At 41.6% G+C, this 18,198-nt stretch overlaps 1 protein-coding gene across 1 annotated transcript in view; it reads left to right on the forward strand.

The window, feature by feature from the left end:
• Positions 1-17,370, forward strand: part of abcg4a (ATP-binding cassette, sub-family G (WHITE), member 4a) — a 37,835-nt gene extending 20,465 nt beyond the window's left edge. Inside the window, exons 3-15 of the mRNA XM_035434260.1 lie at positions 1,581-1,698; positions 2,188-2,320; positions 2,974-3,024; positions 3,190-3,335; positions 3,548-3,671; positions 4,487-4,601; positions 4,845-4,990; positions 5,471-5,569; positions 6,064-6,232; positions 6,882-6,982; positions 8,363-8,521; positions 9,151-9,269; positions 9,807-17,370. Of these exons, the coding sequence (XP_035290151.1) occupies positions 1,581-1,698; positions 2,188-2,320; positions 2,974-3,024; positions 3,190-3,335; positions 3,548-3,671; positions 4,487-4,601; positions 4,845-4,990; positions 5,471-5,569; positions 6,064-6,232; positions 6,882-6,982; positions 8,363-8,521; positions 9,151-9,269; positions 9,807-10,032 (1,706 nt within the window). The 3' untranslated portion in view covers positions 10,033-17,370. The remainder of the gene's footprint in view (positions 1-1,580; positions 1,699-2,187; positions 2,321-2,973; positions 3,025-3,189; positions 3,336-3,547; positions 3,672-4,486; positions 4,602-4,844; positions 4,991-5,470; positions 5,570-6,063; positions 6,233-6,881; positions 6,983-8,362; positions 8,522-9,150; positions 9,270-9,806) is intronic.
• The last annotated feature ends 828 nt before the right edge of the window (positions 17,371-18,198 follow it).

Raw genomic sequence — 18,198 nt, forward strand, 5'->3', positions numbered from 1 at the left:
AACTTGCATTGTTCCAGTATATATCCCGCTGTAAAAATGGATGCAATGTAAATATAAAAAGTTGTGTTGGTCGCTCTGGATTAGAGTGTCTACTAACTGCCTGTAATGTAATGTATTTATTTATTACATTTTTAAAATATTTTTTGATTTTCTTCTTAGGGTTCTTCTTGATATAATCAGATTTGTATTTTGGTTTTTGGTTTGTATAATTAGTTTGCTTTGATTGCTTTAGTGATGTTGCATATACTCACTGGTCTGGGAATACAAAATGACTCATAAATGAGGGGAAAGCACTTGTGTTCTTGTAAACTACACTGGATTAGAACACCGACTAAATGAATGTACAAATATACATATACATATACATACATACATACATACATACATACATACATCCATTGCAGATTGGGACTTTGCCTTGAGTTGCACCACCATCAGGTGCATATATATCACGAGTACTAGTATGTATATATAGCCGGGTTGCAAACCTAGCCTCAGCATCACAAAAACCTGCGGTGGGGCTCATAATGTACAACAGGACACCAGCTTGCTGCACCCAGGGTTTGTATAAGGGGCCTGGGCTTGTTATTCTCCTGTATGCTGTATAATGGCTGCAAATGGGGGTTGGCAGGTTGACACAGACAGCTGAGGAAGCGTCTGCTGTAATTACGCAACCTGAGCCCCCAGGAACCGTGGATGACCAGCATTGCATCTTGGGCCTGGGTGTGCACGTGGTCATATTGCTCAGCTTAATGCTGGCAAATACATTTTGAAATAAGAGCACGCCAGAAGCCGCTTGTGCGCGCACAAAGTGATCAGCTGAATGTAAGTTTGCAGTTCTCCACAGCCTTAATGACGGCATGTTTAAAAACGCTGTGTAGGCAAAGTGTAGAGGAAGGTTAATAGACAGGCAAGCCTCTAATGCTGTCTAATGTTCAGCCGTTAGCCTCCCCTTGTAGTGCGTTGGAGATAACAATTCATCTTTTTATATTGATCACCACTACTCCATCTCTGTCTCTCCACCCCCCGCTTCTCATTCTCTCTTTCTGAAATGTCGTGTGGTTAAAATTTGCAGGCAGTGTACATCTTTCGCTTGCATGACCATGGAATGTGGCTTTGTGTGTCTCTCAAAACTTGTGGTTTCAGAGTGGCAGGCACTCAGAAAAACAGGGACGTGTCTAGAATATATCTTAATTACATTTATCTGAAATACTTTTTTCAATCATGTTTCTATATTTTGCCATCTGTATTTGAAAGATTAATGAGAAGGCTTGCATGTACATCAGCACTTAGTATTCGTCATATCAGATGGAAACAAATGTAACCCATCACCTTTTATTTTTGGCCTGAACAAAATGATAAACTGAAATAATTATTTTGTGTTTAGGTAACACAGTTATTATATTTCATGAAAAATGCTAAAGATTAATGCACAAGAAATCTGTTTGCCCAGTATATTATGCATTGCTGCACAGTGGTGAATTGCTGTCCTTGGGTTTGTACTGAGTTTTGTGTCCTGACAGGTATGGAAAACTGTATGGTATCAGTATGGTATATCATTGCATGCCCTCCGTTCACAGGCTATAAGGCCTTGCTGAAGTGTCTGTCAGGGAAGTTCTGCAGCCGGGAGCTGATTGGCATCATGGGGCCCTCTGGAGCTGGAAAATCTACTCTGATGAACATACTGGCAGGATACAGGTGAGAGAGAGAGAAAGAGAGAGGGGGGGAGGGAGAGAGAGAGAGAGAGAGAATGCTATCTGAATATTTCTCTTCTTCAGTTTGTATTACACAGTAAACCTCAGGCAAACCTCTGACATTTCTGGACAGAATCCTGGACTGAATTATCTTGTTACCCAGGCTGTCAAATCTTTTTTTCTTGTTGTCAGTGACAATAGGTGATTGAAGGGTGAAGGTCACTGCAAAAATAGGCTACCATAGCTGGTTAGCTGGGTGGATTTGTTGGTAGGAGGCCAGAAAAAAAGGTGAGGGGGTGATTAGGGCAAGAGAGGGAGAAAAGAAAAGAGTTGACAGATGACAGTTAAAAAGGAGGGGATGTGATATGGAGGTGGAATGTGAGCACAGTCACTATGGAAACCCAGTACAAAATCATTGATTTTGTAAAGGGTAGTGCTGTGTCAGGGGAGGGGCAGAATTACGGGCCGACTGGCACTCTTTCCCTTGGGACAGGGAGACGGGGATGAAGGGCCAGATCCTGGTGAATGGGAAGCCCCGGGAACTCCGCACTTTCCGGAAGATGTCCTGCTACATCATGCAGGATGACATGCTGCTGCCGCACCTCACAACGCGGGAGGCCATGATGGTGAGGTCAAAAGTCACACCCGCTGAGGGGAGTGGGGTTCAGTGTGCAGTTTCACTTGGAGCTCTTACCTCCAAAAAATACTGTATGGAAGTGGTCAGTCAGCCTTGTGACCGCTAAGTTTAGGAGTAAATACAAGGACATGTACAGCCGTGCTGTTCTGGTAATAGATCCCAGCCCTATTGGAATGTTTTGATTTCAGATGGGTGGGTGCTGTTCTGAGCAGGGGTAAGATCTTGGGTAAGATCAAGCTACCTCACTTAAATGGCCAACATTTTCTGGTAGCACCGTGCATTCTGATTAGTTGTTTAAATGCTGGCTGTGCTGTGGCTTTTGATGAATGCCAAGGAAGCATATTTAAATTAAAATGGAACAGAAGCAAAAGCGCAAAAGCATGCCAGATAATCACTGGGAGGCACTGCCCGGCAAGAAAGGCACTGCCCTCTACTGGTGACTAAAGCTACTGCCTCTTTTCTGTTCACCTTTCTTTTTCAAGCCTTATGAAACTGAAGTTGTTACAACTGGTCGGCTGTAATTTAATCATTGATCTGGTGGGAAAACAATGGCAGCTGGCTGATTGATGGGAGCAGAAATTGTTACTCCGGTGTAAGTTAACTCGGTTAAGTGTGCTGATGGGGTGTCCTCTGTTTGTTCAGGTCTCTGCAAACCTGAAGCTGAGTGAGAACATAGATGTGAAGAAGGAGCTGGTGAGTGGAGAGCACACAGTCACAGTACCAGTCAGCTCAGCCATCTGTGAAGAAGCACAGTGCAAATATGTCATTAATTAATGAGAGACCATCACCAGTGTTTCTAAATGTGGGTAATACATGTGTTGGTGTGTGCTTGTGTATGTGTGTGTGCCTGTTTTCCAGGTTGATGAGATTCTCACAGCCCTGGGACTCCAGGAATGTGCTCACACTCGAACCATCTCTCTGTCGGGGGGCCAGTGCAAGCGCCTTGCCATCGCTCAGGAGCTGGTCAACAACCCGCCCGTCATGTTTTTCGACGAGCCCACCAGGTGCGAAACTGAAACCCTTTGTCAAACTGCATTGTCACCTGGCTTTGCCCCTGAGCGCAAGGCTAGCTGTGCTGGGAGCGTTTCGCATGACGTTTCCATATAACGAACTCTCGCCTGCTTTTACGCCCTACCACTTTTCCACCGAGTGGGGCCTGTATGCGTCCGCTGACAGTGTCTCCTGTCCTCTGTGTCTTTGTGCTGGCGCGCGGCAGTGGCCTGGACAGTGCCTCCTGCTTCCAGGTGGTCTCCCTCATGAAGTCTTTGGCCCTGGGTGGGAGGACCATCATCTGCACCATCCACCAGCCTAGCGCCAAACTTTTCGAGATGTTCGACAAGGTGAAATACCATCCTGCCTCATCTTCCTCTGGTCAAGGGGCACCAGGAGGTCAGGGAGGCCCAATGACTGAAGGAGTGTGCTGGTTTTGCGGTGTGAGGGTGTAGTCAGAACCACCAGGTGGTTCAGGTTCAAATCCAGCCAAGGGCATGCTATTTTTGTAGAATCAGGTTTGCCAAATTACGGTTGAAATGAAAACCTACAGGATGGTAAATCTCCAGGAACAGGGTTGGGAACTACAGGAATAGAACTTCACCAGGATTTAGGCTGGTTTCTTTAGACTACATTCCATGACTGTGTTTGTATCAATCATTATCAAATGATTGATTTGCTTGATTAAGTTACAGGCCTTTGTGTACAGATGTCTATTGTATCGTTGTGACCACTTTGAGGCCTAGCTTATTAGCTGTATGTCAAGCATGCTTCTTTCAGGTGGCTGGTGATGACTATACTATTTATCTACTTTAGATAAATGTTTATGGTTTCACAGTTGCCTTACTTGTTGGAAACTGGAATATGATTAGGATTAAGGATAGTTCCTTGAGATTGTCCCATAAGATTACACACAACACTGACTGAACCTAAAGAGAAATGGTGACTGCATGTTGGGTGAGCGGGCGAATCATCCACCACTTGTAATGACTTGGCTTTTTCTACATGTACTCTCTGAGTTTAGTGCACTGTTGTCAGAATATGTGTTTTCATGCCTGGCATGCAGCTGGTGAGCAGGACTAATGGTGCTGGATATTAAACAGCCTCTTGGGAAGTGTGGGGTACATTGTGTGAGTCTCGCCATGCTCCTTGTGTTCCATGGCAGCTATACATCCTGAGCCAGGGCCAGTGCATCTATAAGGGGACTGTCCCATGCCTGATCCCTTACCTGAAGAACCTGGGTCTGCACTGTCCCACTTACCACAACCCTGCTGATTTCAGTGAGTTTCTGCAGCGTGTGTGTGTATGTGTGTGTGTGTGTTTGTATGTGTGTGTGTGTGTGTGTGTGTGTGTGTACCTGTATGTGTATGTGCGTATGCTGGATTACTGGCTCTAAAAGTGTTAACTGTTTTTTTTCCGTAGCTCCTGTACTTTGCTTTGTAAGTTTATCTGTATAGGAGTGTCTGCTAAATGAATGTAATGTGCTGTAATGTGATGTACTGCTCTCCTTGCTTCCTCCACAGTCATTGAGGTGGCGTCCGGTGAGTATGGAGACCTGAACCCTACCCTGTTTGAGGCCGTGCAGGGGGGCATGTGTGCTCTCGAGTCCAAGAAGAACTCCAGCGACAAGAATGACCCCGCCTCTTCCTGTCCATCACAGCCCCACAGCGTGAGTGCCACCCTGGAACATTCACATGTAGACACACACACGCGCACACACACACACACACGCACACACACACACACACACACATGTACACTTACATACACACACACACATTTGCACACGTGACAAAAATGTGCTCACACACTAGAAAGCTACATAGATTCTCACTGCAGTTTATTGCCCAGTGAAGTCGAAACTGCCTGATGTGCTTTGATCTCTGTGTGAAAATATAATGGAAACCAACGCCCCCTAGTGCTGTATTGAAGCAAAACCAAAAACCTGCTTAGAAAAAATGTAATTGAATAGATCAAGAAAGCAAGAGCAAGAGAAAGAAAGACTCAGAACTGTCATCTATCTCTCAAACACAGTCAACATTTTAGGATGCTTCAATTAATGTAGGATGATCAATAGTACTCTAATAGTACTGCACTTCATTTATTGTAGTTTTAAAAAATCTCTGTTCCTGTCTGTCTGTGTGTACAGGATTATGGGCTTATTGAGAAACATACCTTTGCCACCAGCACCTTCACCCAGTTCTGCATCCTGTTTAAGAGGACCTTCATCTCCATATGCAGGGACACGGTATGCCAGCAATGATGTACTAACTGTCTTGGAGCTGAAGTGTACGCACCCTTCTGATACCCTCCCTCCTACAGTCCACACAGTACTACAGGAGAACTAGCGGTACTTGGAGGAGAGGTGTCTCACTGACCTCTCACTGAGGACAGCTGGTTGCTTGTGGGTGCATGACATATCGGTGGGGAAAATAATGTAGTGGCAACCCAGAGAACTCCACCCCGAACAACTTAAAGCCACCCTGCCCCGGTGTGGGTGAGGCCAACTGTGTCCCACCAGTATAGACTCTCAGAGAGCTGTGCAGCTGTACCTAGAATTCAATGAAATGAAATTAAAGTTTGTTCAGAAAATCTGAAAATATTTGTGAGAACAATGCCTGCACTGTTGAATGAATGAATAAATTGATGAAATAATGAATAGATGACAGATTAATGAAATAAAAAGGCTCCACTGTGACTGTGTGTGTGTGCGTGTGTGTGTTCGGTCTCTCTGGTTTCCAGGTGTTGACGCATCTCAGAGTGATGTCACACATCTGTATCGGGGTGTTGATTGGCCTGCTGTACCTCAACATTGGGAATGATGCCAACAAAGCCTTCAACAACACTGGCTTCCTCTTCTTCTCCATGCTCTTCCTCATGTTTGCTGCCCTGATGCCCACTGTCCTCACCTGTAAGCAGAGGGAAGGGGATTGAAGATGTGAATGATGTGTTGGCTTCTGTACTTATGATCATGGTGTTTAACCAAACGTGCTTCTTAGAGCACCTATTATCTACAGACGGTCAGCTGCTGTGTTCCTTCTCTGTTTTTTATTCATACCAGAGTTGGGCACGTATGGGTGCAGGCTTTTGTTCTATCCTCTTTTTAAAACACCTGATTCAACTGTCAACTAATCATTGTTATTAATGAAAATCATAATTGAACATAACTGAGTCTTATACCCACACTATCCCTTTTTGGATAGGGTTGGGGACACAGTGGTCTAAGAGGTGTTTTTTAACTGGTGTCAGGAGTTTCTGGTGCTATATTACAGTTTATAAAGATTCAAAAAAAGACATAAGGATAACTTTTCTAAATAGCGAATATCACAAAGGCCACCAAGTCAACTTCTAAATGAAGAAGTTATAGATGTATGAATATGACATATTGTAGATATTGTATTTCATAACAAGTTTTATACTCCTTGTGACTCCTTATCACTGTAGAAGTGAACTGTATCTTCTTGTGAGACAGCAAGATGGCATGATATTTTAAGCTTCATAGTTTTTGCTAGCCTGTTTTATGATTGCCTGGCCTTTGTGGGTTTCTCTGTGTCCTACAGTCCCTCTAGAGATGTCAGTGTTTCTGAGGGAACACCTGAATTACTGGTACAGCCTGAAGGCCTACTACCTAGCCAAAACCACAGCAGACATTCCCTTCCAGGTGAGCGAGACTATATTACTACCGTGTGTGTGATTGGCTGTGATGAGGCAAAAGTGGAGACTCAATGAACCTCAGTTTACTCACCGAACATGCTGACTGACATGAATGCATTTTGGCTGTCATGCAGTCATCAGTGTATAAGGTATGATAAATGGATAGGCGTCTCCGGGTCTGCACTTGAGTGGTTCACATCCTCCCTTTCTGGTAGAAATCTAACAGGTCTAGTGTAATTTGTTATTCAAAGGCTGTTTGCAAATAAATTGCCTCATGGCTGTGTTCTGGGGCAAATTTTGTTCTCCATTTGCGTTTTCCTTCGGGACACATCATTCATCGACGTGACATTTCATTGTTATGCTGATGATACACAGTTGTGTCTGCCCATAAATCCCAATGATTTTAGCAGGCTGACTTTTATTTGACTGTTTGACTGATCAAAAACTCAATGTCTCAAAACTTTCTTCAACATAAAACCGAGGTGCCTTTTTGGTTCGAAGCACCTCTCGGGGAGGCTTGAGCAGTCCTAGGGGTCTGGGCTCTTGTGTGGTTCTGCTGATGTTGGTGATGAGCCTCGTGAGCAACCTTAGTTACTTGGGCTCTGTAATTAAACCATCTGTCTGAAATCCTGGTGTTATTTTTGACTCTGCTTTTACATTTGAGGGAGGAAGCGCGAGCAGTTGTTAAATCTTGTTTCTGTTGGCTCCAGGTCATTTCTAAGATTAGAACTTTTTTCACAGTCCCAGATTTGGAAAAGGTGTTTCATGCTTTCATCACCTCTAGATTGGACTATTGCAATTCCCTACATTCCATACTAAACCAGAAGGCCCTTATATGCCTCCAGTTAGTCCAAAGTGCAATTGCAAGGCTTTTAACTAGAACCAAAATTTGAGCACATTACTCCTGTAGATTTACACTGGCTTGGTGTTAAATTTCTTGATTTAAAACTTTATTGATAACATACAAAGCCTGGGTCTAGCCCCTTCTTGTAAATCTGAGCTTTTAGTCCCCTACCTGCAGTCACACAGCCTTAGGTCCGAGGGCAGAGCTCTAACGTCTGTTCCAAAGTCTGAGTTGAAATGGAAAGGTAATGTGGCTTTTGCTGTCAGAGCCTCTGGTCTCTGGAACAGACTTCCAGACTCTGTTTGAATGGCAGAATCAGTCTCATCAATTAAATCTCAATCAAAACACAATTTTGTGGTCTCGCTTTTAACGGATTATCTTTAACTGATTCTTAAAAATCTTTAAGCTGATATGAACCGGGTTATGATGTAGTGAGAGAAAGCGTGATCGTTATCCAGGCCTCAGGGGTCCAGACGAATGGTTTAGCTCTACAGTGCCCCCTGGTGAACTGTGTGCTCCGCTCTCTCTTCACGCCCTCCCCAGGTTATCTGTCCCATCATGTACTGCAGCATTGTGTACTGGATGACAGAACAGCCCCCTGAGGCGGGAAGGTACCTGCTCTTCATGGCACTGTCCACCTCCACCGCCCTGGTGGCTCAGTCCCTGGGCCTCCTGATCGGGGCGGCTTCCACTTCCCTCCAGGTACATACGGTGCACCTGACGGGTGTGAGCAGGGTCCCATTACAGTAGCGTTACAACATTAACGTGCTAATAATTGTGCTGTACTCTACTTACATAGCATTACAACGACAACACGTTTTACTATTATGTGTCACACTAAAACAAGATCATGACAACGTCCATTACAATAGTGTGCTTATTACAACAGCAGTGTGTTCTTATATTACATGAGCTAACAACAGCATTACCATTTATGGCAACAACGGAGCTTTGTAACATATCTTTTACAAGACTTAGATCAAAAGCAATACTGGAATTAAATTATCTATTAATTATTTGCTTAAGATAGGAAACATAAGGTATAGTGTATTGTCAATGATAAATTAGTTAAACTGTGAATCAGTGAATACAAATATTGAAGGGTGAATGCAATAAGTGAACACAATGTTTCTGGACCACTGTCTTATCATAATTGGTTTAAAAGTTGTTAAACTTTTGGTCATCCCCAGGGTTGACTCAGTTCAGCAGTAGAAGGCTTCTTTTGCAGAATGAGTCAGTCCTCCTCGTTCGCTCCCACTTTGTGTTTGATATCCGTATTGATGTGGGTGCTGATCTGTCTGTCTTCATGTCGTTCTGCCCGCGTCCCGTAGGTGGCCACGTTTGTGGGGCCCGTCACTGCCATCCCCGTGCTCCTGTTCTCTGGATTCTTCGTCAACTTTGACACCATTCCTAAGTACCTTCAGTGGAGCTCCTATGTTTCCTACGTCAGGTGGGTCCCGCCAGCCTGGTCACAGTTAGAACTGGCCAATCGGGTGAATGTTGCAGTCAGTTTGAGGCATGGAATGCTGTGTTGCTCATTAATTTATTTGTTCATCCACCTTTTTTATTTTCTCCCAATGTGCAATATTGTATTTGTATACCCTTGCAAAAACCATTGAGACTATTGGAGAGTGCAGGCAAGCGCTTGCTTCCGTCTGAAACCTGCTGGAGACTTCCTGAGCCAGATAGAAAAGAACAAAACAGCCTTGACAGTTTGGCTACATCACAGAAATGTGATTTTCTTAGGATATTGTAGGGTACCTTTTAAGGGGAAAAATAAAATTAGTAAACTGATCACAGATCAGTTGGTGATATAATTATTGCGCAATCATAAATAAAGAAATAAGTACAAAAAGTATCGATTTTGTACAATGAAGCCCTCGCTTACTGCAGCATGTTCCATTGTTACCCATATATTGTTGTGTCTTGTTCTCTGACTTAACCCCAAGAGTGTCCTCTAAATGCTTTCCTGCTCTCCTCCCTTCAGGTACGGGTTTGAGGGTGTCATCCTGTCCATTTATGGGATGAACCGCTCGGAGCTGGACTGCCCAGGGAAGGACTGCAAGTTCCAGAAGCCAGAGGAAGTTCTGCAGCTGCTGGATGTGGAGGATGCCAAGCTCTACATGGACTTCATCATCCTGGGCATCTTCTTCCTTGTTTTGAGGCTGGCTACCTACCTGGTTCTCCGCTACAAGGTCAAGTCAGAGCGATAGGTTCCAAGTGCCCCCACTCCCCCCCACACGATACAGTCAAAAAAATAAACTAAGATCAAACACGCACATACACACAAGGGTCCTGCTAACCTGCACAACAAATACACAACAAATAAGGCTCCAAAACTACTTCATACCTTTATAAAACAGAATACCAGGAAGGTGTCCGAAGGGTAAATTCCCTTTTGTTGGTTTCATTTTAGGTTTTAGGATGTCTGCATGGTTAATACAATACCAGTTTGTAGCAATAGAAATAGATCATAACCTCAGAAAGGGCCTCTCAATTCTAAGCTATGACTCCCACTACCACTGCAAATTGGGCTGTAGTAAGGGAGTGGAACCTCTGTGGAACTAGCCCGCAGATAGGCCTGTAACAAGAAACCTGTAACAGAATGTTCAATTGTTTACACAGAATGTTGATATCAAACAGAATGCTTGTGTTAGCATGTTGCTATCTACCAGAATGTTTGCATTGAGTGTTGATATCAAAGAGATTGTTTACATGAAATATATCTATGACTCCCTTTGCACCTGGCATTAACATGCATCTTGGGTGATCGGATTGGATAAAATACAGGTGTAAATGCGCCCGGGGCGCATTCAGGTAGGATTGTGATTCGATCACCCAAACCACTTCTGGAGGTGGTCCGGGATGCATTGAGAAAACACATTGAACACAAGTGTTAATGCAAATGCATTTTTAAAACACACGCAACTATGTAAGCAGAAATACGTGGCTTCATGGATGGCCACCATTATCGTTAAAGCGACCCTTTTTTGTTTTACAAATAACAGTAACATTAGCCCGCAACAAGTCAGTTATAATATCTTTCAAAGGACTTGAACACTTGGGAGAGGAGGACATCTCATTTGAGCGGGAAGTGAAATTAGATTGTGATCTGACCTCAATGCAGACAGTAGAGACACACTAACGCCAGGTGTAAATTTAAACCAGCTAAATCAGATACAATCTGAATACGAGGCTCATGTTAATGACTGGTGTAAAGGAGATCTATGATTCTACACGCAACAAATAATATTAAGTCTTACATTTGGAGGGCCACATGGACGTCTTGAGGGGACACAATAATTAGCCAATTAGAATTTCCCTCCAAAATGTTAGGCTCTGTATTACTTGCAAAACCCAATCATTACCTCTTCACTGATGTAATGGATGGAACGCATAATGTACTTGAACTTAAACATAATTTTCAGGTCTTCATTATATTTGTCTTAGCCTGTTAGAACAGTAAATTCTCCATGTCTGAGTTTTAGTTCCTCAATAGTGAAAATGACTTTTAAAAATTATTAAATGTATTTTCTAAATGTTATAATTATTGATCAATTTAAATTAGATGTAAATTTCATTTGAAAAAATATAGTTCAGAATTTGTGTTTTATCATTTAGATTTTGAAGTTAATTTTATGTTTGCATCTTGCACAGTCCACAAGTACTGTTATTGATGTTCTTAAAATAAATCCCAGTTAAACAACAGTATATATATGCACCCAAAGAGACAACCCAAACTGCTGGGGGATTTCACATTCCCAGACTCGACTGAAACAAGGGGATTTGTAGGCAGGCGCCCCCAGCCACCATAGCTGCAATCTGCCACTCCCCGCTCCTGTACACCCCAGCTATTAGACCTCCTATTAATGCAGCACAGATTCCTCCAAACATGGCCCAGCAGAGCATTGCTGCTCCAAGATCTATGAGGACAGACGGGCCATAAAGGTCAGAGGCTGATCACTGCTACTTTAAAAAATGAAAGTTTGGTTTGGCCTCCACACTGAAAACTCTGTATAGCAAACATGTTGGGTCCTCTGCAGCCAAGAGAAACTATAATTCCTAAAACATGTAAGGCAGTATCTTGCGTTGCCGTGCGGACCCTTCATTCATCAGAGAGAAATGCTTTAACAGTATAGACTGTGCTTTTACCAAGCAACTAGCAAAATAATAAACCATCAGTAATAAAAACAGGGAGGAAAAAAACTGACTTTTGGCTCTGTACCTTGCATTGCTTGAGCAGAGTCTTCCCAGCATGCTTTATGCTCATGTGGAGACTGGTCCACCCACATGGGATCTTCCGCTAAACCTGTAACTAATACAGGAGGCCCACCTTTCCTGAAGGTCAGCCAGAGGTAAAGCCTCTGTCCAACACTCTGCTGTGATGGAATCGAATGGTGTCTTTTCTAGAACAGATTCCTCTTTCTCTTGCCTATCGTTATTGACCATTTTTTCTGACTTTTGAATATTTCTGATGCTTCTTGTCATGAGATCCACTGAGATGATTGAATGAAGACACTGAGTGTTGAAGACAATGGAGGAAAAGAGACAGTGATCCTACGTTTGTGAAATGAAACTTGGCTCTCTGTGGCCTTGGGAGGATGCATCCAGTCTTTTACCACTTGGTTCTTTGTGAATCAAGTTGGCTTCTGTATCACTAAGGATACCAGTCACGGGCAGTCACTGGAGACAACATCAGTATCTGCTCAAACCTAAAACCTTGGACTTAAACTTATTTAATTTGCATTTAAAAAAGAAACAACCACCAATAAGAAACTATTATGTTGCATTGTGATGGATCAGTCTTAGAAGTAGACATGCTCTTGTAAAAGTAACTGAAGTAGAAAGCTGCAAATCCTTACAGATTGTGTCAAATTTAGAGATCGAAAATGTAGTAGAAGTGGATATCCTGTGTGCATTTACTTCACAGTGGTGGTACAGAACCCTGGAGATCTCAGTTCCACTCGTATTTGGGCTGATCAACAGTGATTGTTGACTCCTAGAACTTAAAGGTACTGTAAAGGAATGTAAGCTTGTAATCTTTTATTTAATTTTTTATTCTGTGTGATTGTGCACTTTTGCAAAGACTGGCAAATGTATATATGTGAAGAACAGCAAGTGTTGCCTGAAACAAATAAGTTAGACAGATTGTGTGTGCCACTCCTGTTAACTGTAGATTCCTCAACCTGCATTGTTTGCACCCAAACCTTTACCCATTGCACACTAACCCTTTGTTGAAGTACCCTATACTACAATGTACCCAGAACATATTTTGTTCTACTAAACTTTATTGCTATGAAAAGAAATCCGATTCAATCTATGCTAATTACTATTCCTTATTATAATTCAAATAATTAATCTCTATATACAATTGTACAGTGGTTGTGTTATGCTGTAAAAATGTACATAGGCACCATTTTTGATGTATGTTTCTTGAATTTAGCTTTTATTACTTTTTTCCTTTAATGATACTGTAAAATGGAGTAAACTGCTGACAAGGGTTGGTTTACCCCAACATCAGAGATGCAGTGAAATATCCTTGAAGTACACAGTAGAAACTGTTTGCATTTTGTGTCATTTTGCTTTGCATATACATTTCATCCTGTCAACAAAAAAAGCTAAATAACTGATTGATGAAAGATATGCAATATAATGCATCATGATGTTGTCTTCTGTTTTTTGATGACTGGGTCATTGAGCTACTTGACTCTTGAAATTCAAATTATAGTTTTTTCCCCCTTCCACTTTATGACACTGCCAGGGTACAAAGTAAAAGAAGTAATATATCTGGTTATTCTATCTTTTTCTTTATGTCTCTGCTTGTTCTGCCCACATGTATGAATTTTAAAAGAAGCAGTGGACATCACATTTTTAACCCATCCAAATTATCTCTTCTTAGATTTGCCACAGCACGAAAAAGCTATACATTTATAAATCTGCCTAGTGCACTCATAAATCAACCCTGTCCACCTAGCTAACAAACACAGGGTCAGCTATCTATAGCTGTATTTATTTAAATTTTATTTTTCTTGTGGCCTTAATAGGATTCTAGGTAACATACTTTTGTCCTTTTGCACTCATTGTTTTGCTGCTAAATGTCACTTGGAAGGTGAAATGAAGTATTGTGTTCAATATTTAACATTTGAAGTGAATTGATTGAATGGATAGATTGTGGATCAGCTATCATCTTCCTCAGATAAATGAAAACAAAACATTTTTCTGTGTACAGGCATTTTCAGTTCTGGCATATAGAAGCTGAAAATCAGTCTGTCCATATGCAAGCGAGACAGATGGCCTATGTCTGTTTGTTATCTCCAAGAATAATCCATTGCTTGTGCAATAAAAGTAAGAGTGTAGCAGTAGTTCCTTGGTATGTCATAAGGTATCAGCGTATTCCTCAGTTATTTAAAAAAATATATGTGAATATGACTCTACCCTTTTCTGTATGTAAAATATAAAGATGTTTGACTCAATCTGGAAAAATGTGACATGCAGAGGTTTGCACTATGATGTAGTGCCAGATTGGTAAAGAGGAGACAGAGATCTGCAGAGATTCACAGCTCTGGGCCGGTAGGCACACCGTCTACTGCTTAGATCCAGCTCAGCTCTTAATAGATTCATTTTAATCCACCTTCTTGAACAATTGCCTGGATTTGACATGTCATGTTTATGTTCTGCAAGCTCCCTGTGAAACAACTGGGCTGTTGGAAATGATCTGGTGTCAATGTAAAGAAACAGTGATTCACTCGTGCTCCTTTAAATATGTTTGTAATGCGGATGGGTATCCTGCCCGGTTGCTTGTGAGTAGTTCTGACAGTGTCTCTAAGGAATTGAAGAACCAACTATTAAGCTTCATTGAGACAGCTTTAACCCGGATGTGTTTAATTAGCAGACGCGTGTTGAATGAACCCCTTGGCAGAGCCTGCGCAGTTTCATTAACACTGACACACATCCTGCAGCTCATCCCTTTTGAAAGCAATTTGAAGCAGATAAACAGGGAAGAGCTGTTAAGCTCCAGCCTGTGTTCAGTTAGCCCAGTCAAACATAATGAATGAACAGCAGCTAAGACGATTACACACAGAAATAGCCGCAGGACCAGAGCTTGTAAATACTTCTGTAGAAGGCCTGTTTGTGAATTGCATCTGTTATAAAGCCATTATAAGGGTATTACACTATTGCCATAGCCATTTGTCACCATAATGCAGAGTGATACATCACAATGGTTTTTTTTTTTTTTTGCATTATACTGCACCAGCTTGTACTCATTTAAATAATTACTTTCTCTGTCCCCTCTCTTACCCTGCATCTTAACAGCTGAGGCCATCTTGGAATTTATGCTGCTCTTTTTAAGGAGCTCCTCCTTTCAATTTAGTAGAAATATAGATATGCAGAATATGCATGTTTCATTTTCTAGCTATTTCACACAGAATGCATGTACAGATAGACCTGTGTTGAATATCAGTGTCTGCAGCTGGTTATGCAACACCAGTTTCAGACGGGATTGTCATGTGACTGAACTAAACAAACTGCCATTCAGAAGGTTGAGGCATGTTATGACAAACTGCAGATCTCTCTGGACTGGAACTGGTAGTCATATTTAGGAAGGCTTGGTCATGCAGTGGTGTTTCGCTTCCATACTTGTGCACCTCTTCCTCACATCCGTAATACCTTGTCTGACCCTTGAGTGTGTGTGAGTGTGTGTGTGTGTGTGTTCTGACGAGATAATCTTTCAATCACCTGAAATAAAAACGCTGGCCAGTCAACACAACCATAAACTTTATGGTTTATAATGTAATACGGCTATACAAATAAATGAAAGGAATTGCAAGGAATTGTTTACAGGGTATTTACCTCAGGGCCAGATTCAGTTGTCTCCATGGGGATAGTTCACAAAGCAGGATTACTAGGTTAGCTGGATAACTTCACTGAGTAAAACTCAGAGCAGCTCTTTTTACTTCAGTCCATGTTTCAGATTTGAGAAGGTTCCGTTAGTGCAGTTATCTGGCTAACTAATTAATCTTGATACATGAAATCAGGCCTAGGTCAGTGGCCTGTGATTTCAATGGGTATAGGGACGTTATCAAGCCGCTGAACACTTAGCCCCTCCTGTGGCTCCCATCCAGTGAAGCTCCCTATTGTATTTTATCTCCCAAGTTGATGCACCCAAAGTGCCCGGTCAGCAATTTTTGTTTGTTTGTTCTGTATATCAAGACACTCAATTCATCCTGTCTTGATGGGAAGTGGCATCCAAGGTTTCTTAACATGAAATATAAAGAGACATGGTCCAACGCTACAGTCCAATCACAAGCTGCATGCTTAGATGCTGAGGCAGCATGCAAGAGCCTAGTCATCCAATAAAGGTGTGTTATGCTGTTTCTACGATTAATTCAAGAGGCCAGTGTTCCAGATTTAAATTTCATATTGAACGGGAAAAGCAGCTTCTATTAAGTTCTGAAAAACCCCAATGCATTTACAAGGACCCCACCACCCTTTCTGCATTTACTGCATGTATTTTCAAGTATTTAAACCAGAAGATTTGGTATTACCCTTATTGATTCAATTTCTTTGGAGGGGAGGGTAAGGATAATAGAAGCATTGTAATAGAAGCAACTAGTATGACTACAAAACCACTGAAATACTCTCACTTCTACTGCCAGAAGACCATCCCCCTCTGACAGTGATTCAGTAACTGTCTTACCTGGAGGACTCAGAAAGACAGTTGACATTTTTATTGACTGTCTAACCCATAAGAACTTCGCTTTTGACCAATGTATTTGAAACTCCAAAAGATTTTGTACATGTGAGATGATTCAGTACTTTTAAGTGCCACCAAGCAAGTTTGTTTACCTGATATTCTATGGGACAGTCCTCAGAAATATAAAAATGTAAAATCCAAAATTTAAGAAATACAGTTTTAGTTTGTCAAGGATATTGTTCAAATATTAAAGAATATATATTAAAGATATATTGTCAACAATATATTGCATGGAATTGATAATATGAAAGTGGAAATAAGTGATATATTGTGAAGCATATTATGCAATATATTTTTTGCATATATTAAATATATTTGCCTAATATTTTGGATTTCATATTTTACCTCTTGCTGTATGTGTGTGTAAGAGATAGATAGATAGATAGATAGATAGATAGATAGATAGATACATGTGGGTGTATGCCTGTTTGTGTCATAGAAATATGAAGGGGTATGTGAAAGAAAATTGTGTGTGTGTGTGTGTGTGTGTGTGTATCCGTGTCATGTCCACTGGTGTCAGCACACCAACATTTTGACTGGTACACCCAAAAATCAGAGGTTCCCCCTGGGCCACAAACTCCCATACTCCTGTGTACTCACCCGGTTCTCCCATGATTGGAACTCTGGTCTAATCTCTTACCCTCATTATTCTCTTGATTATTTTCTCTTACCCTCATTATTCTCTTGATTATTTTGTTTCCAATGCTCAGTCTCCATTTCTTAGCTGCTTACGTGAAATTTATCTGTACTGATATCTGTTCAAATGATCCCAATAAAAGGATTTATACTGACCATACAGTTATGGACATTTATTGCTAGATCTGATTGCTATGTTTAATGTATTACTATGTGTCTGATTACCTGCTCATACCAATTACTTTCAGGTACAGAATTGATCCATTTGGAAAGAATTGAAAACTATCTGTCCTAAGCAGCACAACACTTCCAAATGGATTAAATTGTTATATTTTGATATTATTCTCGCTGTTTATTATTTTTGTCTATTTTTTTTCTTGCCTCCATTTTGAAATTCCCAAACCGTGTGTTGTTTGTGAGCATGCATGTTCACTGCAATGCCCTCAGTCTATTCAGTATGGCGTTGATGAACACACTTGTCCCCTGAATGTATTTATTCTGCATCACTAATGGCGCCACCCTGCTGTTGAGCCAGAGAACTGCACTTTCTCCACTGCTGACCCAGGAAGACTGCAGGTGCCCCATAAACCAGAAGGCACCTGGGTGTGCAGGGCACTGATGCCTAATGTGATGATGCTGCCAACAGAAACATTCCTTCTCTGGGCAAGGTAAAGCCAGTTATACTTCACCCCTTGAGACTTCCAGCTACAGTCGGCAATAGTGTGGTCTGTATTTGATCCAAAGTGTGGGGGCATCTCCGCACATTTTTGACTGTTTATTTTTTATTGTGGTTGAAAGTGCAGCTTTGTATTTCACACAGAGATCTTTCTCTATATGTAACCCTTGGGATGCACACAACTTGACATGGTTCTTTTTGCTGGGTTCTTAATTCACTTTCCTCTGTCATAAATTTTCCAAAGACAGATAGAGCAATTCCAAGTATTATAAAGCATTATCATTGCTATTCTTTATTGCGATATGATGTGTC

The sequence above is a fragment of the Anguilla anguilla genome, chromosome 9 (assembly GCF_013347855.1).
Source record: "Anguilla anguilla isolate fAngAng1 chromosome 9, fAngAng1.pri, whole genome shotgun sequence".
Lineage (NCBI taxonomy): Eukaryota > Metazoa > Chordata > Actinopteri > Anguilliformes > Anguillidae > Anguilla > Anguilla anguilla.